This window comes from Dipodomys ordii, unplaced genomic scaffold (genome assembly GCF_000151885.1).
Source record: "Dipodomys ordii isolate 6190 unplaced genomic scaffold, Dord_2.0 Scaffold237, whole genome shotgun sequence".
Classification (NCBI taxonomy): domain Eukaryota; kingdom Metazoa; phylum Chordata; class Mammalia; order Rodentia; family Heteromyidae; genus Dipodomys; species Dipodomys ordii.
In genome coordinates, this window is record NW_012267453.1 from 567,246 (window position 1) to 593,947 (window position 26,702).

Below are 26,702 nucleotides of genomic sequence, written 5' to 3' on the forward strand. Positions count from 1 at the left end.
AGGAGTGGACATCTTCCTCCTGCAGTTTGCAGACCAGAGATGACCAAGGAACCAAGACTCGATGAGACTAGAAGACAGATGTCCTCACTCCTTCTCAGGGAACAGAGGAGGGAAGGTCACCCCTCTCCCCCCACTACCGGAGATCTCCATCTTTGAAGGCCAGGCTGAGATATTAGCTCCAACTCAGGCCTTGGAAGAAAACTAGAGTCATTTAGCAGATCACAAGAACCTAACTTGAACTGCCAGACTCAGCTCCACCCAGAGAAAAGTCACCCAGCTCCAGTCCCAGAAGTGGCTTTCTTCACTGGGTAAACAGAGCCAAAGGCTGCCCCTCCCTTTAGCAACCTGAAATTGAATTGAAATTCAGTAAACAGAAACTCTGAGAATGGCTCCAGGCTGGGCTCTGGGATTCTCTCAGGGATTCTCTAGCCCAGGGAAAAGCTACTGTTTGCTGAAAGGCCTCAATTCTACCCAGAACCTAGCTTCATCACAGCATCTCAAAACTTGAGGAAACAGCCATCTCCCCTCTTTTGAGATACTCAAAGCAGATTTCCCTCCCATTGAACTAGCCTGGGAGGAGTATTAAAAATCCTGGGTAAAGCAGTTTTCTGCCTGCTAAAACAAACTGACTTAAGAAACCAACCAAGCCACAGGAAAATCAAACAGCACAAGCAGACCAGAGACTCCAACAAGAGGCTGGTTATAGACACAAGGGAGATACAGGATCTTCCCACCCCACCGAAAAAAATCAAATAAATTTTTTGTACCTTTTATAAAAATTTTATTTTCTTTCTCTAAAACTTTTTTTAATTTTTAATTTTCACCTTTTAAAAAAATTGTATTCTAGGAACGTTTTTTTATTTCTTCCTCTTATAATTTTTATTTTAGGGAATATGTTTGTGTGCATTTTTCTTTCTTTTTTCTTTTTAAAATTTTTTTTAATTTTTTTTTGTTTAGCTCTACTGAACTTCTGATCTTTTTTTCTTTCTTTCTCATTCTATTCACCTTTTCTTCTCTTTCGTTTTTCTTTGTGTGACTTAATTGCTGTTCTGCACATCCTCAGATATACTCATAGTCGATTATTAGACCTTATCCTACATTGTGTACACACTTAATCCAGAAATTTATTACTCAATTCAAAACCTCTTAGACCTAAGTTCCTTAATAGCAATACTATCTCTTTATACCTATATAATATTTTAAGCATTTAAATTTTTTTAGTTTTCCACATATCCTTTATATCCCTGCCCTTCACTCATTATATCCATGATCTCCTTTGAATATTTCATTTCATCCCTGCATAATTTTTAACCATTACACTTTTTATTTTTTAATTTTTGCTTTTCTATTTTTTCTTGTCTCTTTTTTATCTCTCTTTCTTCTTTTTTTCTCTCTCTCTACTTTCAACCTATCCAACCTATTTCCCGCTTTGAGATTAGGACTTAGTTAACTCTCCCTGAGCCTTCCCACATCTCTCTATTCCTATTTTTACCCACATCTCTCCCTAAACCTAATAATTTCTGGTTAGCCTAATTCATCTTTGCAGTTTGTAGCCCATTAATATATAGTTGCTTGATGTTGAATAGATATATCTGTTGAAATAGATTGTATATGTAGACTTTTGACTGTGTAACTACAGACTTTGGTTGATGCTTGCCTTAAGATAGTGTTCTACCACAAGACTGTTGTTACCTTCATCCCAAATGGGCAGAGTAAGCTGGAAAAACACAAGACAAATGGCAAGTCCAGGTATCTCAAATCCCACTCATGATAATCAGGGGACAGAACAGATTATGAATAATCCAGAGGAGAGTTCCCAAATAGCTCTACAAACACTGCTGGTAAACATGGCAAATGAAAAGATTGAAAACATAAAAAGGACTCTGTATGAGTATAATAGGGAGAGAGAGGAGGCAAACACAAGGTCAATACAGAAAAAGTTTGAAAACCTACAAAGGACTCCATATGAGCATGATAGCGAGAGAGAGGAGGCAATCCAAAGATTTATAAAGGAATATCATGAGCGTGAGGAAGCTACTCAAAAACTGATACAGGATTTGCATGAGCAGCTTCAGAATACTCAAAGAGAAAGGCAGGAATGGTGTGAGCAGGCTGAGAACACTCAAAGAGAACTACAAGAATGGCATGAACGTGAGGAAACTAAGCAAAGAGTAATACAGGAATTGAGAGAGAAGGATGAGAATACACAAAGATCCCTAAAGGCATTCATGGAATCCATTAACAAAGAGCTGAAGGAAGGCAGGGAGACCACAAAGGGAATGCTGAATGAATCCCAACAGAAGGAATGGGAGTTCAAAGAAAACATAACCAATCAACTTAGTGATTTGAGAATAAACACTGAACACCAAATTAAGGAAGTAAAGAAGTCCATACAAAATCTAAAACAAAGTTTCAACTAAAAATTTGAAGCCATCAAAGCAGACCAATTAGAAGGAAAAGAAATAAAAAACAAATTAGAAAGTCTTATCATGTTAGACCATGCAGAAGATCGAATCTCGGGGATTGAAGACAGCCTAGATATTATAGAGAAAGAATATACAACCATCCAAGACAAGTCCAAGAAATATGATAGATCTATCCATCACTTGGAAGACACCATCAGAAACAATAATCTAAGGATAATGGGTGTAGAGGAGCACCTAGAAACAGAAGTTAATTGTCTAGGAAATTTGTTTAACAAGATCCTAGCAGTGAACTCCCCAAAAATGCAAAAAGATAGGCCTATTCAGATACAAAAAGCTTTTAGAACTCCAAATAGACCAGACCAGAATAGGACAACCCACCATAACATTATAATCCACACAGGATCAACTCAGACCAAGGAAAAGATCCTTAAAGCTGTCAAGGAGAAAAGATAAATCACACATAAAGGAAAGCCAATTGGAATCACCTCAGAGTTCTCAGCAGAGACAATCAAAGCAAGAAGAGCCTGGAATGAAGTATGCCATGCCCTAAAAACAAACAACTATCAACAAGAATACTGTACCCAGCTAAACTTTCCTTCAAAACTGAAGGCCAAATAAAAACCTTCCATAGCAAAGAAAAATTGAAACAATACAACTCCACCAAACCAGCCCTACAGAAGTTTCTTAAAGATGTCCTACACATAGAAAACCAACAAGACCACAATAAAGGTCAAGAACTGCACCCAAACTGAGAATCCAAGAACCATAGAAAGAACCCAGTTTCGCAGCCCCCAAGAAGGTGAATAATATGGCAGGAACTCCCAAATACCTCTCAGTCCTATCTATCAACATTAATGGACTGAACTCGACAATTAAGCGACATAGACTGACTAGTTGGATTAAAAAACAAGATCCTTCTATCTGCTGCCTTCAGGAGTCACATCTTGCCCATAAAAAAGAACACATTTTCAATGCTAAAGGCTGGAACAAAATCTACCAAGCAAACGGCCCCCATAAGCAGGCCGGAGTTGCAATCCTAAAATCAGATAAAATAGACTTCAAATTAAAATTCATGAGAAGAGATAAAGAAGGTCGCTACATACTAATTAAGGGATCTCTCCTTCAGGAGGATATTACAATTTAAATATCTATTCACCAAACAATGGAACACCCAAATTTATCCAAGAAACACTACTTTCCCTCAAATCCCACATAGATCCAAAGACATTAATTGTTTGAGATTTTAACACATCACTCTCCCCACTAGATAGATCAACTCGGCAAAAACTCAACAGAGAAACTGCAGATCTAAACAGCTGCATAGATCAACTAAATTTAACAGACATCTTCTGACTATTTCACCCAGCTGCATCGTAATACACATTTTTGTCAGCAGCACATGGAACATTTTCTAAAATAGACCACATTTTAGGCCACAAAGCAAACTTGTCTAAATTCAGAAACATTGAAGTTATACCTTGCATCCTCACTGACCACAAGGGAATAACATTAGAAATCAACACCAAAACCCATTAAAGAAAGTCCGGTAACACATGGAGGCAGAACAACACAGTCCTGAATCACGAGTGGGTCATGGAAGAGATTAGAAATGAAATTCAAATGTTCATGATATTCAACAAAAATGAGCACACAAATTACCAGCTCCTCTGGGACAGAGCAAAGGCAGTACTCAGAGGCAAGTTTATAGCTCTGAGTTTCTACATCAACAAATTGGAGAGATCTGAATCCAACAATTTAATGAGACATCTGAGCCTCCTTGAAAAAGAGCAGAAAGATAAACCCCAATCTAATAGACAGAAAGAAATAATTCAATTAAATCAGAATTAATTGAATTAGAATCCAAAAATCCTCTAGAAAGAATCAATAAAAAAAAGAGTTGGTTCTTAAAAAAAAATTAACAAAATTGACACACCCTTAGCCAATCTTATCAGAAAAAGAAGAGAACACACCCAAATAAATAAACTCAGAGATGAGAAGGGAAACATCACCACAGAAACAACCAAGATTCAGAACATTATAAGGGAATACTTCTCAAACCTTTATGCTAATAAGTTTGATTACTTGGCAGAAATTGACTTTTTCCTAGCAAATATTGACATATCAAAACTAAACCAATATGAGTTAAACCAGCTTAACAGGCCCATATCAAGCATTGAGATAGAAGCAGCAATAAGAGACCCCCCCATCTAAGAAAAGCCCAGGACCAGATGGTTTTACAGCAGAATTTTACAAGGCCTTCAAAGCAGATCTCACATCAATACGCCTCCAACTCTTCAATGGAATTTAAAGAGAAAGTTCACTACCGAACACATTCATTGAAGCCATCATAACCCTCATCCCTAAACCATGCAGAGACTCATCAAAGAAAGAGAACTATAAAAAAAAGAGAACTATAGACCCATTTCTTTGATGGACATTGATGCAACACTTTTCAACAAAATTTTGGCCAATCGATTTCAACAATCCATCCTAAAAATCATACACCACGATCAAACTGGATTCATTTCAGGGATGCAAAGCTGATTCAATATACGCAAATCAATTAATATAATTCACCACATCAAAACAGCAAGGATAAGAACCACGTGGTTATCTCACTAGATACAGAAAAAGCATTTGGCAAGATCCAACACCCCTTTATGATGAAGGTCTTGAAAAAATTAGGAATCCATGGAACATCCCTCAATACAATAAAGGGTGTATATGACAAACCTACAGCCAGCATTATACTTAATGGTGAAAAACTAGAGCCATTTCCTTAACTCAGCAAAAAGACAAGAATGTTCACTCTCTCCACTTATCTTCAATCTATTATTAGAATGCCTAGCTACAGCAATAAGACAAGATGCAAACATAAAGGGATCCAAATAGCGAAATAAGAAGTAAAACTCTCACACTTTGCAGATGAAATGATTTTGTATTTAAAGAATCCTATAGACTCCACTCCCAAATTATTCAAGCTGATTCAAAACTTTGGCAAAGTAGCAGGGTATAAAATTAACCCCCCCAAATCAATGTTTTTTCTGTATGCCAACAATGAGAAAAGTGTGGCTGAAATTAGGAAAGCAACTCCATTTGTAATGGCTCCACAAAAAATAAAATACCTAGGAATTAACTTAACAAAAGAAGTGAAGGACCTCTATGATGAAAACGTTAAAAACTTGAAAAAAAAATCAAAACAGAACTTAGAAAGTGGCAAAAACTCCTATGCTCCTGGATTGGAAAGATCAACATCATGAAAATGGCAACACTTCCCAAGGCTATCTACAAATTCAATGCGATACCTATCAAAATTCCAACCTCATTCTTCAAGGAAATAGAAGAAGGAATCCAAAAATGCATATGGAACAATAAAAGACCCCGAATAGCAAAAATGATCCTCAACAGAACGAATAGTGCTGGAGGAATATCAATACCAAATTTAAGATTCTACTATAAAGCCATTGTAATCAAAAGAGCTTGGTAGTGGCACAAGAACAGACCTCAGGACCAATGGAATAGAATTGAAAACCCAGAAATGTACCTGTAGACCTATAGCCATCTAATCTTTGATAAGGTTGCTAAAACAATAGAATGAAAGAAAAACAGCCTCTCCAGTAAATGGTGCTGGCAAATTTAGCTAATGGATCAAAGACTTCGGAGTCAAAGCAGACACTCTGAAAACATTACATGATGGAATAAGAGAAACCCTAGGTCTCCTTGGCACAGGCCCAAATTTCCTTTCTTTTTTTTTTTTTGGGTCCGGTAGTGGGCCTGAACTCTGGGCCTGGGCGCTGTCCCTCAGCTCTTCAGCTCAAGGCTAGTGCTCTACAACTTGAGCCACAGCACCACTTCCGGCTTTTTTCTTTTTGCTTATATGGTGCTGAGGAATCAAACCCAGGGCCTCAGGCATGCAAGGCAAGCACTGTACCACTGAGCCAACTTCCCAACTCCCAAATTTTCTTAATAGAGACCCAGAAACACAACAAATCAAAGAAAAGTTGGACAAATGGGATTACATGAAATTGCAGAGGTTCTGCATGGCAATGGACATAGCTAGCAAGATCAATAGAAAGCCCATGGATTGAGAGAAGATCTTTACTAGCCCTACAACGGACAAGGGTCTCATATCTAAAATATACTTGGTACTCAAAAAATTAAATCCCCCAACAACAAATCTTCAAAGAAGCAACTGCCCAATAATCAAGTGGGCTGAAGACTTACAGAGAAACTTTTCTGAAGAGGAAAGAACGGCCAATAGACACATGAGGAAATGCTCAACCTAACTAGCCATAAAAGAAATGCAAATCAAAACAACATTGAGATATCACCTCACTCAAGTTAGAATGGCTAAAATCAACAACTTTAAAAACAACAGATGCTGGAAGGGATGTGGATAGGAGGGAACCCTATTGCATTGTTGGTGGGAGTGTAAACATGTTCAACCACTTTGGAAGGTAGTATGGAGGTTCCTCAAAAGACTCCACATAGAGCTCTCCTATAACCCAGCAATTCCACTTTTGGGTATTTACCCAAAAGTTTACAAACAAGACCACACTGAAACTACCAGCACGACTATGTTTATTACAGCACTATTTACTATAGCTAAGAAATGGAACCAATCCAGATGCCCCTCAGTAGATGAATGGATCAAGAAAATGTGGTATATATGCACAATGGAATTCTATGCCTCCATCAGAAAGAATGACATTGCCCCATTTGTTAGGAAATGGAAAGGCTTGGAAAAAATTATAAGTGAAGTTAGCCAGGCACAAAGAAACACAGGTCCCATGGTTTCCCTTATTTGCCATATCTAGTATATGTCTGAGTCAAGCAGAAAACGTCAGATAAGGTGATGTTAGGGAAATGAACCTTAAGATATGTATTCAAATGTTTTTTTTTCTTTCACGCGATTGTTTCTAATGCATTTATAAGATTATTCCTTTGTTGCTTTGTATGTCCCTCCCCCACAGTATAACCCCTGCTTTCACTGTATTTGACGTCGGTATAATTTGTCGAGGGGAAGGGGAAAAACAAATCATTTAAATAGGGATACAGGTGGATCCAATGCAACAATGAGATGTACAAGTTGTTATGTTGAAAGTGAACTTCACAACTTTGGTGGGGGGTCTGGGGAAGCAAGGAGGATTTGTTTGGGGGGGAGGATGGGAAGGGTTGGGAAGGGGAAAAAAAGCAGGAGGCTTCAATGCTTGATAAGAAATATACTCATTATCTTGCCCATGTAATTGTTACCCCTCTGTACAGTATTTTAAAAAATATTAAAAAATAGATAAATAAGATATAGATATATGTGTATAGGTATATGAATATATAGATATGTGTATATATAAACATTTATATATATGTCTATATACATTATAAATATATATGTATATATACACATATATATGCAACACATATATATCCATATATATTTATTCATATATATATTTCCTTACTGTTATGCAGAATGATGTTAATTTGATGTGTTTCCCATTGTCATTTCTTGCCCATATGCAACAGGATTCCTGTTTATAATTACCTGTGACCTTATCTTCAAGTATTTTTCCTAGTTTTCCTAGGGTTGTTTTAAACTTTCATGTCTCACATTAATATCTGCTCCATTTGACATTTTATTTTGAAATTGTGAGGTCAAGGAAATAGCTTCTATATTCAGCATGTAGATACCCAGTTTTCCCATCTCCAATTTTTGAAGACACAGTCTTTTTTTTAATTGTGAAAATACGACATAGAGGGGTTACAATTACATGGACAAGACAATGAGAACGTTTCTTATCAAGCATTGTTGCCTCCTCCTTTGTTTCCTCTTCCCATGCCTCCCCTTCTCCCACACCCCCACAAATACTTCCCCCACTGCCAAAGTTGTAAAGTTCATTTTTCGACATAACAACTTGTACATATTGTTGCAATGGGTCCACCTGTATCCCTATTTAAATGATTTGTTTTTTCCCTTCCCCTCCACAAATTATACCAACATCAAATACAGTGAAAGCAGGGGTTATACATTGGAGGAGGAACATTCAATGCAAAAAAGAAATTATCTTATAAATATGTTAGAAACAATCACATGAAAGAAAACACATTTGAATACTTATCTTGGGGTTCATTTCAACTAACATCAACTTATCTGACCTTTTCTGCTTGTCTCAGACACATATGCTCGTTTTGCAAATAAGGGAAACCATGGGACATATCTTTCTTTGGGCCTGGCTTACTTCACTTAATTAATTTTTCCAAGTTTTTCTATTTTTAACAAATGGGGCAATGTCATTCTTTCTGGTGGAGGCATAGAATTTCATTGTGTATATATACCACATTTTCTTGACCCATTCATCTACTAAGGGGCATCTGGATTGGTTCCATATCTTAGGTATGGAATATAATGCTACAATAAACAGTTGTGAAGGTAGACTTATTATGGTTTTCTTTGTGATTATTTGGGTAAATGCCCAAAAGTGGGATTGCTGGGTCATATGGCAGCTCTATGTGGAATCTTTTGAGGAAACTCCATACTCCTTTCCAATGTGGTTGAACAAGTTTAAACTCCCAACAACAATGCAGTAGGGTTCCCTTCTGGACATATCTTCTCCAGCATCTGTTGTTTTTAGAGTTCTTGATGATAGCCAGTCTAACTGGGGTGAGGTGGTATCTCAATGTTGTTTTGATTTGCATTTCTTTTATGGCTAGAGAGGTTGAACATTTCTTCATGTGTCTATTGGCCATCCTTCTTTCCTCTTCAGAGAAGTTTCTCTTTAAGTCTTTAGCCCACTTATTTATTGGGCAGTTGTTTCTTTGAAGATTTGTTTTGGGGGGATTTAATTTGAGTTGCATGTATATTTTAGATATGAGACCCTTGTCTGTTGTATGGTTAGTGATCTCCCAATCTGTGGGCTTTCTATTGATCTTGCTAGCTATGTCTGCAACTTCATGCAATCTCTTTTGTCCAACCTTTCTTTGATTTGTTGTGTTTCTGGGTCTCTATTTAGAAAATTTTGGCCTGTGCCAACGAGACAAACGTTTTCTCTTATTCCATCCTGTAATGTTTTCAGAGTTTCTGCTTTGACTCTGAGGTCTTTGATCCATTTGGAGTTGATTCTGGTGCAGGGTGATATATAAGGATCTAGCTTTTGTTTTCTTCTTGTAGTTAACCAATTTTGCCAGCAGCATTTACTGAAGAGCCTGAAGACACATTCTTTTGACTGGTAAATATCTAATGGCTACAGCTATGTGAATTTATTTTGGGTCTTGTCATTGGTTCCATTATTCTCCAACCACTCAAAGCTTGCTGGGGGTGAAAATTGGTGCAACTAATCCAAGTGAAATGACTTTGCAGGTAGCCTTGCATGAGCTGGATATCTGGAGGAGCTCTTTTTCAAGGTAAGATTATATATATAAGTTCACTCTTTCATGATCTTGCAACCTGTCTATAGGTTTAGAGAAAACAACTGATATGCTCTCAGTGTATCTTTGCTATGACCAAGACAAAAGACTTCACATTAATGGTGCTAATCTCTCAAATTGTTCTGAAATTACCTACATAAAGTTGAGTTTGATCTCCATTCTTTCCTTCTCCTTCACATAAACCTTTAATGATCTGCCTCTAGGAGTTTTAGAAAAGTATTGTCAGTTTCTCCACAGGAATCAGAAGCCAAACAGTTACTCTTCCCAAAGGACTGTTTTGTAAAAGCCAATTAAATATTACTTCCTCCTCCTATTCAGATTTTATTCTATCTGTTTGGTAAGTCAGTCAAATGAGTTAATGTGAGTGGTTTAAACAAGAACTGCAGCAGGGGGAATCAAAAAATTGGCTTAGAACTAAGTAGTTTTGCTTTCTGTGTCTCATTGTGCTCATCCTAAGGATGCAATGTCCAAGTTCAAATACAAATCAATGCAATTGTTGCACTTGTTGCATTCCATAGTAATCATGTGGTCAAGACATCCTCCAAGGCAAAGAGGTAGTGCTGAAAACACAGGTGGACCAGCTGATTGATTCCCTCTCTTAGCACAAGTAGTCAGTGAATGGTTTAACAACATGAGTTTGGTATGTAAAGACTGAGCCAGAGCCATTACCCTCCCATTGTACCTTTTAGTGTCACTCAGGACTACTTTGCCAAACATCACATATTTGACATCCCATAGGGAACACACATCTTAGGTAACCAACAACCTTGTGGCCATTAAATTCTCAGAATTAATGATGACATTATTCTTAATTTCATAAACTGCTGAAAAAAATGTTTGAGAGGAGGAACCATTTGCATTCGCTACTGAATCTGGACTTAACCAGATGGAATAGGAACAGCTTTGTGAATTTTGGAGGAAAGATCCACAGATAAGACATGGGGACTACATACTGACAGTCATAAAGATTGTTATGTCACAATTCCACCACCAGAGGTCAAGCCAACTTCACAATCAACAAAGACCCGGAGTTCAGATCTTGATAGACATTGACACCATCACATTTCTGAGCATGCAGCCATGTGGCAGGTTAGATAAAGTACCTGATAACAAGAATTACCATTCACTCTATCTGGCAGGTGTTTACAGAGGTGGCTATGATTTATTGGTCAGGTCCAGGCAGGCCTTAGCAGATGGAGTAACTATGCAGGTGGCAGTCAGAAGCAAAGAGAGAACACCTGTAGATATTATCATGGCTTCTCTTGGATAAATACTTATTGGGCAAGATAACATTGCAGTATATTTCCTCCTGTTTTAGGGTAATATCATGAATTCCCAAAATTACAAAGATTAATAACTTGGAGGAGCAAATTAAATATTTTGGCCCTGAGCCAGCAGATTAAGAATGGAAGAAAGGAAGAAAGAAAGGAATTCATCAGAAAAATTACAGCATTTTGCTTCATGAATTTTATTTATAATTTTCTTGGTCTCTGTCTTGTAAATTTCAGCTCTAATGTGGTTATTTTGCTCTATCTTGTAAATTTATGTTCAGGTTTTTCATGCTGTTCTAGTAGTTTTAATTGCAACATGAGATTAATTACTTGGTCTTTCTCTATTTTTTTTGATGTGTGCACTGAGAGAAATAAATTTGCCCCTCAAGACTGCTTTTACCAGTTCTCACATGTATCTTCATGATGTTTATTCATTTTCATTGAATTGTAGGTACTTTTTTTATTGTGAGAATACTATACAAAGGAGGGGTTACAGTTACATGAGCAGGATAATGAGTACATTTCTTGTCAAACATTGATGCCTTTTCCTTTGTTTTTCCCTATATCACTTTTCTCCCATCCCCACAAATGTACTCCAACGCACCCACAAACCCACACCCCGCCTAAATTATAACGTTCATTTTTCGACATAGAGTCCAAATAAAAAAACCCGTTGTTGCAATGGGTCAACCTGGATACCTGTTTTAAAATTTTGCTTTTTCAGTTCCCCTCCCCAAATTATATAAACATCAAATACAGTGAAAATAGGTTATACCACACCTCCTCACATCCTATCACAGTTCTTCTGTCAATATTACTTTGTCACATTTGCATAATTTTTATGTGTTTCACTTTTTAAATTTAAATTTTTGTTTTTCAATTTTTTTCTTGTTTCTTTTTTTCTTTTTTTTTTCTTCTCTTTCTCCTCTCATTCTGTCCAATCCATTTCCAACTCTTTGAAATTAGGACTTGATTAATTTCACTATACTTTTACCTTTCCACAACCCTCTCACCCCATTTTCCCCCACATTTCTCCGTAAACCTAATAATTTCTCCTATGCCAAATTATTCTTTGTTGTTCTTAGCCCATTAATACATCATTGTGTGATGTTGAATAGACTGTATCTGTTGCACTACATTGTATCTGTAGCCTTTGACTGTGCAATTACAGGACTTGGTTGATGCTTTCCTTAAAATAGTGTTCTAGCACAAAACTCTTGTTACTTTCATACCAAATGAGCAGAACAAGCCGGAAAACACAGGAAAAATGGCATGTCCGGGTATCTCGACTCCCACTCATGATAATCAGATGACTGAACAGATAATGAATAATCCAGAGGAGAGCTCCCAAAAAGATCTACAAACACTACTGCTAAACATGGTGAATGCAAAGTCTGAAAACCTTGCAAAGTACTCAGTGTGAGAGTGATAGAGAGAGAGAAAAAGAAAACCAAAGATTAATATGGGAAACCAATGAGCATGAGGAAGCTACTCAAAGATTGATACAGGAATTGCATGAGCAGGCTGAGATCAGTTAAAGAGATAGAAAGAAATTGCGTGAGCTGGCTGAGAACAGACAAAGAGAAAGTCAGGAATGTCGTGGACAGGCTGAGAACACTGAAAGAAAACTACAGGAATCGCATGAACGTGAGGAAGATAATCAAAGAGTAATACAGGAATTGAGAGAGCAGGATGAGACTAGGCAAAGATCAATAGAGGCATTCATGGAATCCATGAAAAGACAGCTGAAAGAACTCAGGGAGACCACAAAGGGCATGCTGAATGGAGCCCAACAGAAGGAATGGGAGTCCACGCACCCAAAACCACCCAATAAAAAGAGAATAAACACTGAAAACCAAATGAAGGAAGTAAAAAGTTCATACCAGATCTAAAACAAACCACCAACAAAGAATTTGAAGCCATCGAAGCCAACCGATTAGAAGGAAAATTAATAAAAAACAAAGTAGAAAGTCTTGACAGTAGGTTAGACCAGGCAGAAGATCCAATCTCAAGGATTGATGTCAGCCTAGCTATTATAGAGAAAGGACATACATCTATGCAAGAAAAGTCAAAGAAGTATGATAGATCTATTCACCATTTGGAACAAATCATCAGAATGCCTGATCTGAGGATAATGGGTGTAGAGGAGCACCTGGAAAGAAACAAAACAGAAAGAAAGGAAAGAAAGGGGGGAGGATTGGGTGGTGGTGCAGGGGGAGGATGGGAAGGGATGGGGAGGGGAAACAAAGGAGGAGGCTACAATGCTTGATAAGAAATGTACTCATTATCTTGCCCATGTAATTGTAACACCTCTGTACAGTATTTTAACAATAAAAAAGGAAGGAAAGGAGCAAGGAAGGAAGAGGGAATAAGGACCGAGAAAAGTAACAGAATGGACTCTAGAAGCATAACTGTCTTTTCATAGATTTTATAAAACCAAGAGTACTTGAGATAATACCATACAAGTACCTTAGTATTTCCATTTATTGGTAAATATTTTCCATTAAATGTATTATTAATAAATTGTCTTTTTTATAACTTCAATTTCAACAGATGCTTTTAAATTATGTATAAAATTTAAACCACCTGACAAATATAGGGAATAACTAAAGTTATTTCTTTGTCAATGGAAGGCCTCTGCACCTGAGATATGGTACAGGAAAAAGCAGTGTGGAAATGGAAGTTTACTAAAAATATACACATTCATATAAACTAAAATATTTATGAAAATCTAAAACAAGCAAAGGTCACTTGTTTATATAGTTAAACTTGAAAATTTGCAAGCCTAATAAGGCTTAAAAATTTTTTTATAGAACAATAACTTGTTTTTTAAATTTTTACTTTTTGTTTGTTTTCTTAATCTCAAAATATATTCTCAGCTACTTACTTTTATTTCTGTTTTTCATCTAGCATTGGCTAAAACAATTCACTAAATTATTGTTAATGACAAATTTTCTTAGCAGCAAAGAAAAAAAAGATTCTTCAAAAAACTCCTATCAACTAAGTACAAGCTTAACAAAACAGAAGATTATTTTAAGCAGACAACACCAAAAAGGTACATCACCAAAAACAAACAAAAATCATGAACTCAAAAAGCAAAAACCATCATTCATAATTTCACAGTGTTTCTGGGAAAACAGTCACCTACAATATTCAGGACCACAACAAGAAAGTCAGTTTCCCTAGGGAGCTCCAAAATAGAATGAGCACTTCACATTCTCATGCAAACTACAACATAAATTTCCAAATACACCTACTTTTCTCAGCTTCTCAGAGTCTTAGAAACTAGTACCCAAAGCACAGTAACTGTGATATTTTAGGTCAAGTGTTTCAAAGACATAAGTTTTGTTTCAGGAAAGAGTCTTAAAAGGCTGACAACTCACAAATGGCAAGGAAACAATGGAAGAACAAGGCCAAGGATACAAGCAGCAAGCCTTACTAGATGGACAAATTCTGAATTCATAGGATACAAACCATTCCATTTTTAGTCTCTCACAAATATCAAAAGGCTGTTGGCCCTGTTTAAAAAGAAAGACAGAGGAAGGGAGAAGTAGTGGGGGTGAGAGAGGGAAGTAATAGTAGGAAAAAATAAACAAAGGAAGGGGTACCATTCTTCAAAAAAAAATGTACTCATTACCTTACTACTAGACAGCATCTTTATGGTAAAATAAAAATTTCAAAAAAGAAAGAAACCAAAAATCCTAACAGAAAACTAGGCTTGAAAATAGCAGAGAGGATCTTTAATTTCACATTTCATGCAGATCTGGTGATACATAAGCAAAACTTCTGAGTGTGTCAAATCCAAACAATGAGCTTCCCTATATTATCAACTGAGCTCTGAATTGGGTCTGATGCACTTTTATATTAAGAAGTATACAATGAGAGATGGATAGATAGATAGATAGATAGATAGATAGATAGATAGATAGATAGATAGATGGATAGATAAATAGATAGATAGAAAGATAGATGGAAAGATAGAGAAGGGAAAAAACTGAATTGGCCTCAACATTGGCTGATACCTATATCAGAAATAATAGAATTTAAATTCACTACATAGCAAACACTCATTCTGTTTTTGTATAAGATAGCTGTATAATGATAAGCACTTAGAATCCGATATAAAAATGATAAGCCAACACACAAGCCAGCAGTTTTCTACTAGCATCAGGCTTTCTCCATACAAACAACTCAGTCATACTTTCAGAATACAGCCACAGCTCCCAAGGGATTCTAGGGTCCGCCAAATTTAGAATGATTAGAAAGCAATGTGAAGGGAGGAAGAACCATAGGGAAGGAAAAATGGTAGAAAAGACAATACAACAAGCTAAACACTTCTTGTTGTTGAAGTTGACTGAACTTCAATGTCCCATGGAAATGTGGAAAATACCTTCAGGTAATTCTCCATAAGATGAGGGTATGAGGTATGCATGTAACTCTCCTCTCATCAGCTCTGAGGAAATTCTGAGCACGCTCATTCCTGTTATGGTGTTCATTTTGGTGTATAGGCAGAGGTCTCCTCTCTTCCTTCAAGATGACAGTGAGACACAAAATATCTGGTTGAAGTGAGCACAAACATATTGAATACCAAGATACCAGCATTGGGCTGGTAATCCAGCTAAAAATAGTATAGAACTTTACATTCTCCCTGCAACAAGATTCTGGCTGGATTCTTCATAGCCAGATTCCATCAAAGCACAAGAGATACAAACTCACACCTAGAAATGCCTATAGCAAAGCTGGGCCCTGGCTCATCTCCTTACTAGTACAAGGGAACAAATATATAAACACCAATAAACCTAAACAACAAGGAAAAAGCACAGGCATTTATGGTGAATGGAGAGGATAAGCAGAGTGTATAGAGATGTTTGCTTACATGAACACATCTTGTATCAATAGTCAGACTTTCATTGTGATAACTTGAATCAACACAAATGACAGACATGGCACAATATAAACAACTCCCAGTTAAGAAAAAGTTGTAGCTCAGTTATTATGGAACAGCAAAGAAAACTATAGCACTGAAAGATGGTGAGCCTGCCAGTGAGTCACATTGGAAAAATTATGCAGTGTGCTGCCTCCCCTCTATTAATTCTTCTGATGAATGATCATTTTACTTAAAAAAGAACAAGATTATTTTAAATGCATAAAATCTTTGTAAAACACAAACTATAAACTGAAATTATGTACAGAGTGTTGCAGTGATAGGAAGTTGCCTATTTGCCAAATTGATTGACAAAATGCATAAATTTATTTTTGGTGCTATTGAGATTGAAACTCAAAACTTGCTGTCTGCAACACAATTACTCTGTCACATGAGTCATTCCTCATCTGCTTTTGTTTTTCAGGCAGGGTAGCATGATTTTACTTTAGTTGGTCTGGCAATGCACTTTCAAGTTCAGACTTTGTGTTCATCATAATATGTAAGAATGAGTTTGGATTTTTTTTTACAAATATTCACTGAATCTTAAAATCAAGGATTAATTTGGTTTGGGAAAGGGTACAAGATGTCCCCTTCCTCCATGACCACTAGCCAGACATCACCCTGAATCCTATAGATTATAAACCTTTGAAGTTGAAATCCAGATAGAAGTGAGACCGCTGTAACTATCATTTCTTTACACATTATACATCCCATTGATGTTTACAAACACCTTTGGGATTTCAAGGCTTCCTCTGGAAAGTCCTTGACAATTTATTTGGCCAATAAGAAGTTATTCAGAGAAACATCAGGTCCGGAAACAAGTTCCTACAAACAAGAAGTAAGGCAAGTAAGGCTGAATAGCAGTTGAAAATATATTTAATGGTCACATAGGTCACATAGATATCACCCCCTCTCAGATCTGACCCTTTTCTCCTCCCCAGGACCAGAATAAATGCACAGTACCATTGAGGCAGTGTGGCTTTGGATTTGGTCCTGTCTTCAACCTGATTCCAAATTACAATAAGTGAAAGTCATTAGCATTAAATTAATAGCCCTCATTTCCCACATTGCCAATTTTGCAGTCTCATTGAAATAATTACAAATTTGCCTTCATTGTCATCCAGAAGTCCTATCTTCTATCCCAACCACTTCAGGAATTTCACCCAGATATCTGTGCCTTCCACCCTCACACCTAGATGAATTGATAAACAAAATGATATTTAAAATGAGACACAATGCTACTAAATCTTTAAAATAGCTATCTTTTCTTCACCCTTGAAGTTGCCCAGTCCTGAGCAGCTGGTTGTAAAAAGTATGAATGATTCTCTCCATTCTCCAGGTAGTAGCAGAAATTTGGACACATGTAACAAGAAAGAGATACATGAGGACTAGGGAGTTTGAAAGTAAGTGTTTTGCCCTAAATTTGATGTGGAATGATCAGAGGGCAATGGATATATCAATGTGCTGTAGTTCTTGGATAATATGAAACTGTAAGTTCAAGTAAAAATTGTACCTGGTGATGTGGCAAATCACAAAAACTTAAGAAAATTTGGACATTTCTGTTAGCAACATGCTTTTGCTTCAGCCCTCTAACCATCTAACCACGGGACATGCTGAATAAAACCCTTGATATAGTTGTTTTCTCTTGCTTTGAATTTTTTCCTATGTAGTAAAATTTTCCTTTATGCAGTAAAGTCAGTAAGGTAGAGTTGGACTCAGCCTTTATGCCTGCTCTGGGGAAGAATCACTTTGTGTATATGTGTCTAGTAGAAAAGCCTAAAGTATGAATTGCTTGAAAATATAACAGCCTATATATCTTTTTCTATGTCAATGAGATATTAAATGCATAGGGATATTACACCAGAAAAATATCCACAAATTCTGTTATTTCCATATCTTCACCTCTCTGCATGTTCTTAATATGAAAGACTCAATTATTGCTTTACTGTTCTCCCTTTCATGTGTCAAAACATAAAGATTGAAAAACTCAAGAGAAATGGTCATCATCCCTGAATGCACCAATAGATCTTTTCAAAAGACAGTAGGCTCATCACAGCTTCTGCTGTATGCATGAAACACATTCTCTGGGCTAAACTAACATAAGTGGACACCGAGGAAATATGAGGATTTCCTGAGTTGAGCTGGTCCTATAGCTATTCCCAGCTTTACCCAGATTTGCTGATTTGCATATTCTCAGAGCACAGTCTACTGCCCCAATTACTGTATAATAGACTGCTCATACCCTGTGCAGCAGTCAGTCCCAGTCAGCACACAGCATGGACATGCGGACCCCTGCTCAGCTCCTGGGGCTCCTGATGCTCTGGCTCCCAGGTAAGGAAGGACAGCACTCCTCCCATCCTGTGTGTTCAGTGCTGCCTGGGTCTTTAGGGAAGGCCTCCTATAACATGCCTAACAGTGTGGACATTTGTGTTTATGTTTCCAATGCCAGGTTTCAGATGTGACATCCAGATGACCCAGTCTCCATCCTTCCTGTCTGCATCTCCAGGAGACAGAGTCTCCATCACTTGCCGGGCCAGTCAGCGCATTAACTATTATTTACACTGGTATCAGCAAAAACCAGGCAATGCTCCAAAGCTTCTGATCTATAATGCAAATAGTTTATTCTCTGGAATTCCGTCAAGGTTCAGTGGGAGTCAATCTGGGACAGAGTTCACTCTAACCATCAGCAGCCTGCAGCCTGAGGATTTTGCCACTTATTACTGTCAACAGGATTATAGTTTCCCTCCCACAGTGATAGAAGCCATAACAAAAACCTCCCAGGGAAGCAGAACTGAGAGGCTCAGCTGCCCAGCTGCTGCTCCTGGTGCCTCCATCTGCTGATAGAACTTCTCAGATGTAGCACTTCTGTGAACACTTTCGAAGTTTTTCATTGAAATGTGAAGGCTCATCTGAATCTTTGTCCTTTTTCTCCTCCTCTGTCTACAAAGCACAGACATGGCCATGTCTCGTCTCATAAAAAGTCATCCTTTCTGATTCACACAGTAAAACAGAAGCCAGACAAGAATCTCTAAAAGGGTATTGTTTTAATACAGGAAATTAGTCTAATCTTTAGGTTCTTAACCTGGGTCATCAGAGAAGTTGGAAGGAGGAGTGTGGCATTCTCTGGTTCAGTGAGCACATAATCCTGTGATTCTCCACCCTGTGGAAAAAGACAGGGTGAGTGGCTGAGGCTCTTACCTGACCCAACTGCCTCTCCAGAGGAATTCTCCAGGCCTCACTTCTGATCAGATGTCAGCCTGCTTATGTCAAGTATTATACAAGTCTCTCCAGTTCACTAAATTTCATCAAAGGATGAACTTATAATATACTCTTCAGGAAACAAGGGAAGGAACAGGAAATTGAGCTTCCACACACAATTATAATGATCATAATGATGGATTGACATAACTGTCAACCATGGTCACATTTCCCCATCTGGCAGAAGTAGTCCACTTAACTGATAGCTTTACAACTTACTTAAATTTGATTGTAGGTTGTTTATACCAATCTGGGAATATGAACTTTAAAAAAAATAACAAACTTCATTAATTTTTTGGCAGGAAAATATCAGAAGCTAGAAATTATATGAAACATCACAAGTTGTTCATGATCTTACACAGCAACAAACAACTGAAATAATTTCTTGACTAGCAAATCAGATGCAAAACAATATTACAACACAAAAAAGGAAAATACATTAATTGGGTTAAGATTTCTTTTCCTTCTATGCACTAGTGACTCAAATCTGCAATCCTAGCTACTTAAGTGGTTGAGATCTAAGGATTGTGGTTCAAAGTCAGGAAGAGCAGGAAAGTCCTTGAGACTCTTATCTCCAAAAAATCAATGGAAATCCAGAAGTGGCTCTGTGGCTCAAGTGGTAGAGTGTTTGCCTTGAGATGAAGAGCAGAGGGACAGTGCTCAGGCCCAGAGTCCAAGCCACACAAAAATGAAAGGAAAGGAAAGGAAAGGAAAGGAAGGTGGAAAGGAAAGGAAGGTGGAAAGAAAAGGAAAGAAAGTAAGAAAAATTTCAATGCTTAAGAATTTCATGAAGAGGGGCTTGGAAGTTGGCTCAGTGGTAGAGCGATTGCCTTGCATGCCTGAGGCCCTGGGTTCGATTCCTCAGCACCACATAAGCAAAAAGAAATAAAAGCCGGAAGTGGAGCTGTGGCTCAAGGTAGAGCACTAGCCTTGAGCTGAAGAGCTGAGGGACAGTGCCCAGGCCCAGAGTTCAGGTCCCACGACCAGATCCACCCCCCCCCAAAAAAAAAAAAACTTCATGAAGAAAACATAGCGATTTTTTTCCAGGAAGAATTCTTGAGATTGATAAAGATCTAAGTACATACAAGAATGTTTCAAATACATTTATCAAATACTCTATTACATCTGTTGCTTCTGTGCATTATACATTTTGAAAATAGTCATAAAATGGTCTTCTACCATCAACTCATCTCCACATACTCTACAGGCAAATTCATGTTCCACTTTTCTAGACTAGGAAACCTGTGGATGCAAGGGCTGTGGTGATTCACTGAGTTGAGCCAATCCTGAAGATGTGCCCAGCTCTGCCCAGCCCCATCTGATTTGCATGTGCTCAGAGCACAGCCCACTGCCCTGAGCACTTCATAGTCTGCTCACACCCTGTGCTGGAGTCAGTCCCAGTCAGCATACAGCATGGACATGAAGGTCCCTGTTCAGCTTCTGGGACTCCTGCTGCTCTTGCTCCCAGGTAAGGAAGAACAATGCTTGGGATTTATTCAGCCTAGTACAGCAGGGCTCTCTGGTACTTCAAGGAAGGCCTCTTGTAACATGATTAGCAAGGAGGGTATTTATTTTCTGTTTCCACTACCAGGTGCCATATGTGACATCCAAATGACCAGTCTCTAGCTTCTCTGTCTACATCTCTGGGAGATAGAGTTACCATGGCTTGCATGGCCAGTGAGGGCCTTAGCATTTCTTTAGACTGGTTTCACCAGAAATCAGGGAAAGCTCCTAAGCTCCTAATGTATGGTACAAAGTAATTCCCATCCTGGTTCCTTCTAGTTTTAAGGACAATGGATCAGGGGCAGAGTTTACTCTCACCATAAGCAGACTGCAACCTGAAGATTTCCCCACTCACAGTGATATAAGCCATAACATGAAGCTCCCAAGGAAGTAGAGGTGAGAGGTTAGGCCATCCCAGCTGTCCTTCCTGGTGCCTCCACCTGATGACACAGCTTCTCAGATACATCCAGAATCTGAAGGTCACTTGAAGATTTTAGTAGAATCATCTCGTCAGAATTCCCTGTACTCTATCTCTCTGTCTGCAGCAGTACACACTTGGCAATGCCTCTCCTGATTCAATAGAGCACACTAATCATAACAAGAGAGGAAATTTTGAGAGTATTATTTGGGGTTCTTTCATAAAATTGAGACATGTTAGTTAATTCAAGCAAGTAGAGTTTCTTTTTAATAGAAGAAATTATTAGCCTATAGCCATTCCAAGACTGGTTTATGTTATTAAGTGAAGCTAAATACAGAACTGGAGTATTCTCTGGTGTCCCTCATACCAACATCATCTGCTTGTGAAGCTGCAGTCCTTCTTACCTTGGTCCTTTCCAGGTGTAGAAACCTAGGGGTGAGTACCAATGCTCTCAACTGCTTGTAGATCGATCTTGACAGGTGATCCTCCATTCCTTCCCTCTGCCCTAGCATCTGCCTACAGGTTTCAGTACATTCTACTGTATTCTCTTCATTAGATCTCATCATGCAGAAACTCTACAGGAAATACTGGTGGCTTCCACAAGTAAATCATTAGAAGTAGCTGCACAGCACAGCAAAACAATAATTACACCAATCTATTCCCCACTCCATTCTTTTTTTAGAAATAAACCGGTTGTGCTTTGGTGGTTCCAGTTCCTTATTCCTTTTCTTTTTGGTTTGTTTTCATTTTGGTTCTGGTCCTTGGGCTTGAACTCAAGGAAAGGCCTTGCTTCTTCCTTGAGCTTTTTGTGTTCAAAGCTAGCATTCTACCACTTGTGATTTTTCATGTGCTTAATTGGATATAATTGTCTGATAGGCTTTCCTATGCAGGCTGGCTTCCAACATCAGTCCTCAGCTCTTAGACTCACGACTAGCTAGGATTACAGGAATGAGCCACTAGTACTTGGCTCCTAACATTTTTATTGTTATTATTAAGAAGCTTCACAGAGGGCTTACAATTCCATGAGACAGAAGATATGTTTTTCCTGTTTGAGCTGTCAACTTGACTATTTTACTGTTTGCACCTACTGCATGTACACTGACTTAACCACGATGCTCTAAGACAAAAAAGGAAAATAAAGTTGGAAAACATAAGGGCAGATTTCTGAGCTTAATACTTTCTGGGCTATCCTGAGTGTCTGAAATTGCCATGGAAATTCTACATTTACATTTTGTACTTTTAGTATTCTTTTAGGGAATTTTAATTTTGCATTGGTTAGATTCTATGTTTCAACCTAGAGATAATTTAAAATGATGGTTTACTCCAATTTATGACAATGGAAATACATTTGTGTAGCTGTGTCTTCTTTACTCTAAAAGAGATATTTTTCTATTCTCTGTGTTTGCATAGACTCTACTAAGTTATTATTATTACTATGATTTACTTTAATAATTTTAATATATTTGTACAAATTTCATTAGCAAATCAAGATACCTTGCTGCCTCACTTCAAAGTTAATGTCTTCTTTTACCTCTTGTTTTGTAGAATTTGGAGGAGAACATCCTGTATAATTTTGTATATGATGATATGATAGTAAATGTTTCATCATTTAAAACAATCTGATGCAGAAAATGTTAAAATACTTTTTTAACTTTTTTAACATCGATTTTTTTACATGTTTCAAATCACTTTGGTATTTTTTTCATTATTTTTGTCTTCCTTAGCCACTATAGCTTTTGAAGTATCTTGGATAGATGTTGACTTTTAGAAGTATTTAACTAATATACTCATATTATCTTGTTTCTAATCATGTTAGGATTGTGAATTTTACAGATAAACCTACTATATCAAAGGCAATAGAATTGGAGTTGATGCTCAACTAATAGAGTACTAGATGAGGGACAACACCCAGTCCCTGAGTTCAAGACCCAATTCCAAACACAGCAGTAAAAAATACAATCATGTAGTTGTGAGCAGGTCGCACAGGTATATAATTCAAGCTACTCAGGAGGCTGAGATTAGAGGTTTACTGTTCAAAGGAAGTCTAGGTAGGAAAGTCCAGGATACTCTTATCTCCAATCAACCAGAAAACAGGAAGTGTTAGAGTACTTGCCTTGAGCTGAAGACCTGAAGAGCATAGGGACAGTTTCCAGGACAAGTGTTCAAGCGCCACAACTAACAAAAATAATACAATCATGAAATTTTATTTTATTACATATATATATTTTTGGTCCAGTCATGTGGTCTGTACTCTGGGCCTGGGTGCTGTCCCTCAGCTCTTCATCTCAAGGCTAGAGCTCTACCACTTGAGCCACAGTGCCACTTCCAGCTTTTTTTCTTTTTGCTTATGTGGTACTGAGGAATTGACCACAGGGGTTCATGCATGCAAGGCAAGCACTCTACTGTTGAGCCATCTTCCCAGCCCCCAATCATGTAATTTTAAAAGAATTTTACAATGTAACTTTCTTAAAATATTGTCCTTGAGAGAAGGAGGAGGGAGATAATAGGAAGGAGGATTAGGAATAAGAGGTAGAGGAGAGCAGGATGAAATTCTCCCTTTCCTAAGACAAATTTTGACAATGTGCATAGGAGACCACAGGCTGAAAAATTTGAGTATGTATGATCAAAGTCAAAAGAAGTTCTTGTAACGTAAGCTGAAGATTGGAAGACATGTGAAACATTGAAAAAACAGGACTGTAACCAACCATTGAGATAGGTGAAGTGGCATGAAACTCACACAAATATACTGTGAAGCTGGTCAGATTGCTTGTACTGGGGTTTGAACCTCAAGGTCTTTGATCCATTTGGAGTGGATTCTGGTTCAGGGTGATATATAAGGACTTAAATTCAGTTTTCATGTTTCTACACATGTATAGTCAATTCTGACAGCACCATTTGTTGAAGAGACTGTCATTCTTCCACCCTTTGTTTTTTGGCTACCTTACCAAATAGGTGTCCATGGGTCTGTGAGTTCCTTCAATTCTATTCCAGTGTTCTACAAGCCTGTTCATGTGCCAGTACCAAGCTGTTTTTGTATGTACAGCTTTATAATAGTGTTTGAAGTTTGGTATTGATATTCCTCCAGCAGTGTTCTTCCTGCTAAGAATTGCTTAAGCTCCTTAGGTTTTCTATTATTCCACACGAATTTTTGGATTGTTGCTTCTTGTTGATTGAAAAATGTTGTTGAGATTTTGATGGGTATCGCATTGAATTATAGATAGATCTTGGCAGTATTGCCATTTTCACAATGTTAATCCTCTCAGTCTTCTATTATGAAGAAGAGTGGAGAGAGCAGCAGACCACCTTGTCATAATCTTTTGAGGAAATAGTTTTAATTTTCACCATTTAGTATAATGCTGGCTGTAGGTTTGTAATATATAGATTTTATTATATTGAGGAATATTCCATGAGTTCCTAGTTTCTCCAAAGCTTTATCCATAAAGGCCCATCCACAAGTTTTATAGTTCATTTTCAACATAGTGTCTATGAGTACAATTGCTGCCTTGTTCACCTTTTGTGCCTACATTTCTGTTACTTTCCTTACCCTCCCAAGATATATGAACTAACAAACAATCTAGACAAGAAAACAAACCCAATAATAAAGAAAATATGTCTTCTTTCTATTGTTTTGTGTTACTTTTGATAAATGTTATTTTCTATGGTCAGAAATAAGGATACGGGATGACTCATTGTTACACGAGATGTACAAGACACTTTGTTGAAAATGAACTTTGAAACAGAGCTGGGGGGATGGGAGGAGTTGGGGAGGTGGAGAGGAAAGGGATGGTAGGGGAAAAACAAAGAAGGGGGTAACAATGCTGGATAGGAAATGAGCTTAGTACCTTGCTCATGTAACTGTAATCCCTTTGTACAATATCTTTACAATAAAAATACATGTTTATAGTAAAAAATACATACACAGGCATTGTGTCTTTCTGTTCCTCTTTTAAGAATATCCTTCTTTAGTCTCAGTTTGTGTACATGCCTAGAGACCTATATTTTAGATATAGAATCCTCACATGAAAGAATGCACTACTTCTCTCCCTGAGCTTGGCATACCACACAACATGATTTGTCCTAGGTCCATCCATTTCCAGGCAAATGATATAATTTTATTTTTTCTAATGTTTATGTACAATTCCTTTCTGAATGAGCAACCCATTTTTTAAACTGTTCATCTATTGTAGTGCATCTCGGCTCTTTCCACGACTTGGCTATTTTGAACAGTGTGGCAATGAACATGGATGTAGAAGTGTCTATATGCTGGCTTGTGAGGTTCAGGGTTGATGTGGACGAGTGGTATGGCTGGTTTTCAAAGAACATCTATGTTTCATTTTGTGAGGAACCTCCAGAATGTTCCAGAGTCCTTGTGTCAGTTTACATTCCCGCCAACAGTACAATAAGATTTCTTTTCCTCCACATACCTGACATTATTTGTTATTTGAATTCACAATGCTGGCCAATCTTACTGGAGTGAGATGGAATGTATGAGTTGGTTTTATTTTTCATTTCTTCTATGGCCAGGAATGATGATCATTTCTTTATGTGTTCCTTTGCCATTCTTACCTCATCTTCTAACTCATCTATCCTTAACTCTTTGCCCATTAACTACTTGATTTATTGGTTTTGGGTGGGGGTAGTTTCTTAAGTTCATTGTATAGTTTGGATATTAGGCTTTGTCTGATGTATTGCTGGTAAAGATATCCTCATAGCCTGTTTGGTATCTTTCTAGTTTAGTCACAATGTCCTTTGCTGTGCAGAAACGTTTTAGTCTGATGCAATCCCATTTTCAAGTTTCTCTCCTAAAACTTTCTGCCTTTGTCAATGAGTTCTAGTGTTTCTCCAACCCCTCTTGTAATAATTTCAAAGTTTCACGTCTAGTTTTGGGGTCTTTGATCCTCTATGAGTTGATATTTGTGCATGGTGACAAACAGGGATCGATTTTTAGTTTCCTGCATATGGATGTCCAGTTTTCTCAAAAAACCAATATTGAAGAAGCTATCATTTTCCCAGGGTACACTTTGACTCCAAATCAAACCATATCAAATACATGGTTTTATTTCTAGGTCTTGTAGTCTGTTCTATTCAGCTTTGGGATTATATTTGTGCCAGTCCCAACATTTTTCGTATAACTCACAGTAGAACTTGAGTCTTGGGATTGACATTATATCAGTCTTCCTTTTTTGCCTAGAATTGTTTGGCTATTTATTCCATCTCAAAATCCTAATTCTTAATCCCTTAGTGACTGAGATCTGAGGATCATGGCTCAAAGCCAGCCCAGGCAAGAAAGTCCATGAGATTTTCTTCTCCAGTTAATCAAAAAAAATGCTAGTTGTTTCAGTCCTATGGTTTCTCTTATTTGCAATATCTAGAATATCTATGAGTCAAGCAGAAAAGGTCAGATAATGTGATGTCAGGACAATGAACCGTTAGATATGTATCTTAATGTTTTTTTCTTTCATGCATGTGTTTCTAATGTA

The 26,702-nt window shown here is 37.5% G+C and overlaps 1 gene segment (V, D, J or C); it reads left to right on the top strand.

Annotated features, from left to right (window-relative positions):
- Positions 1–18,319: 18,319 nt before the first annotated feature.
- LOC106000750 lies at positions 18,320–18,884 on the top strand. The segment is given in 2 exon segments: positions 18,320–18,374; positions 18,493–18,884. Coding segments are annotated over 2 exon segments (447 nt in total).
- The last annotated feature ends 7,818 nt before the right edge of the window (positions 18,885–26,702 follow it).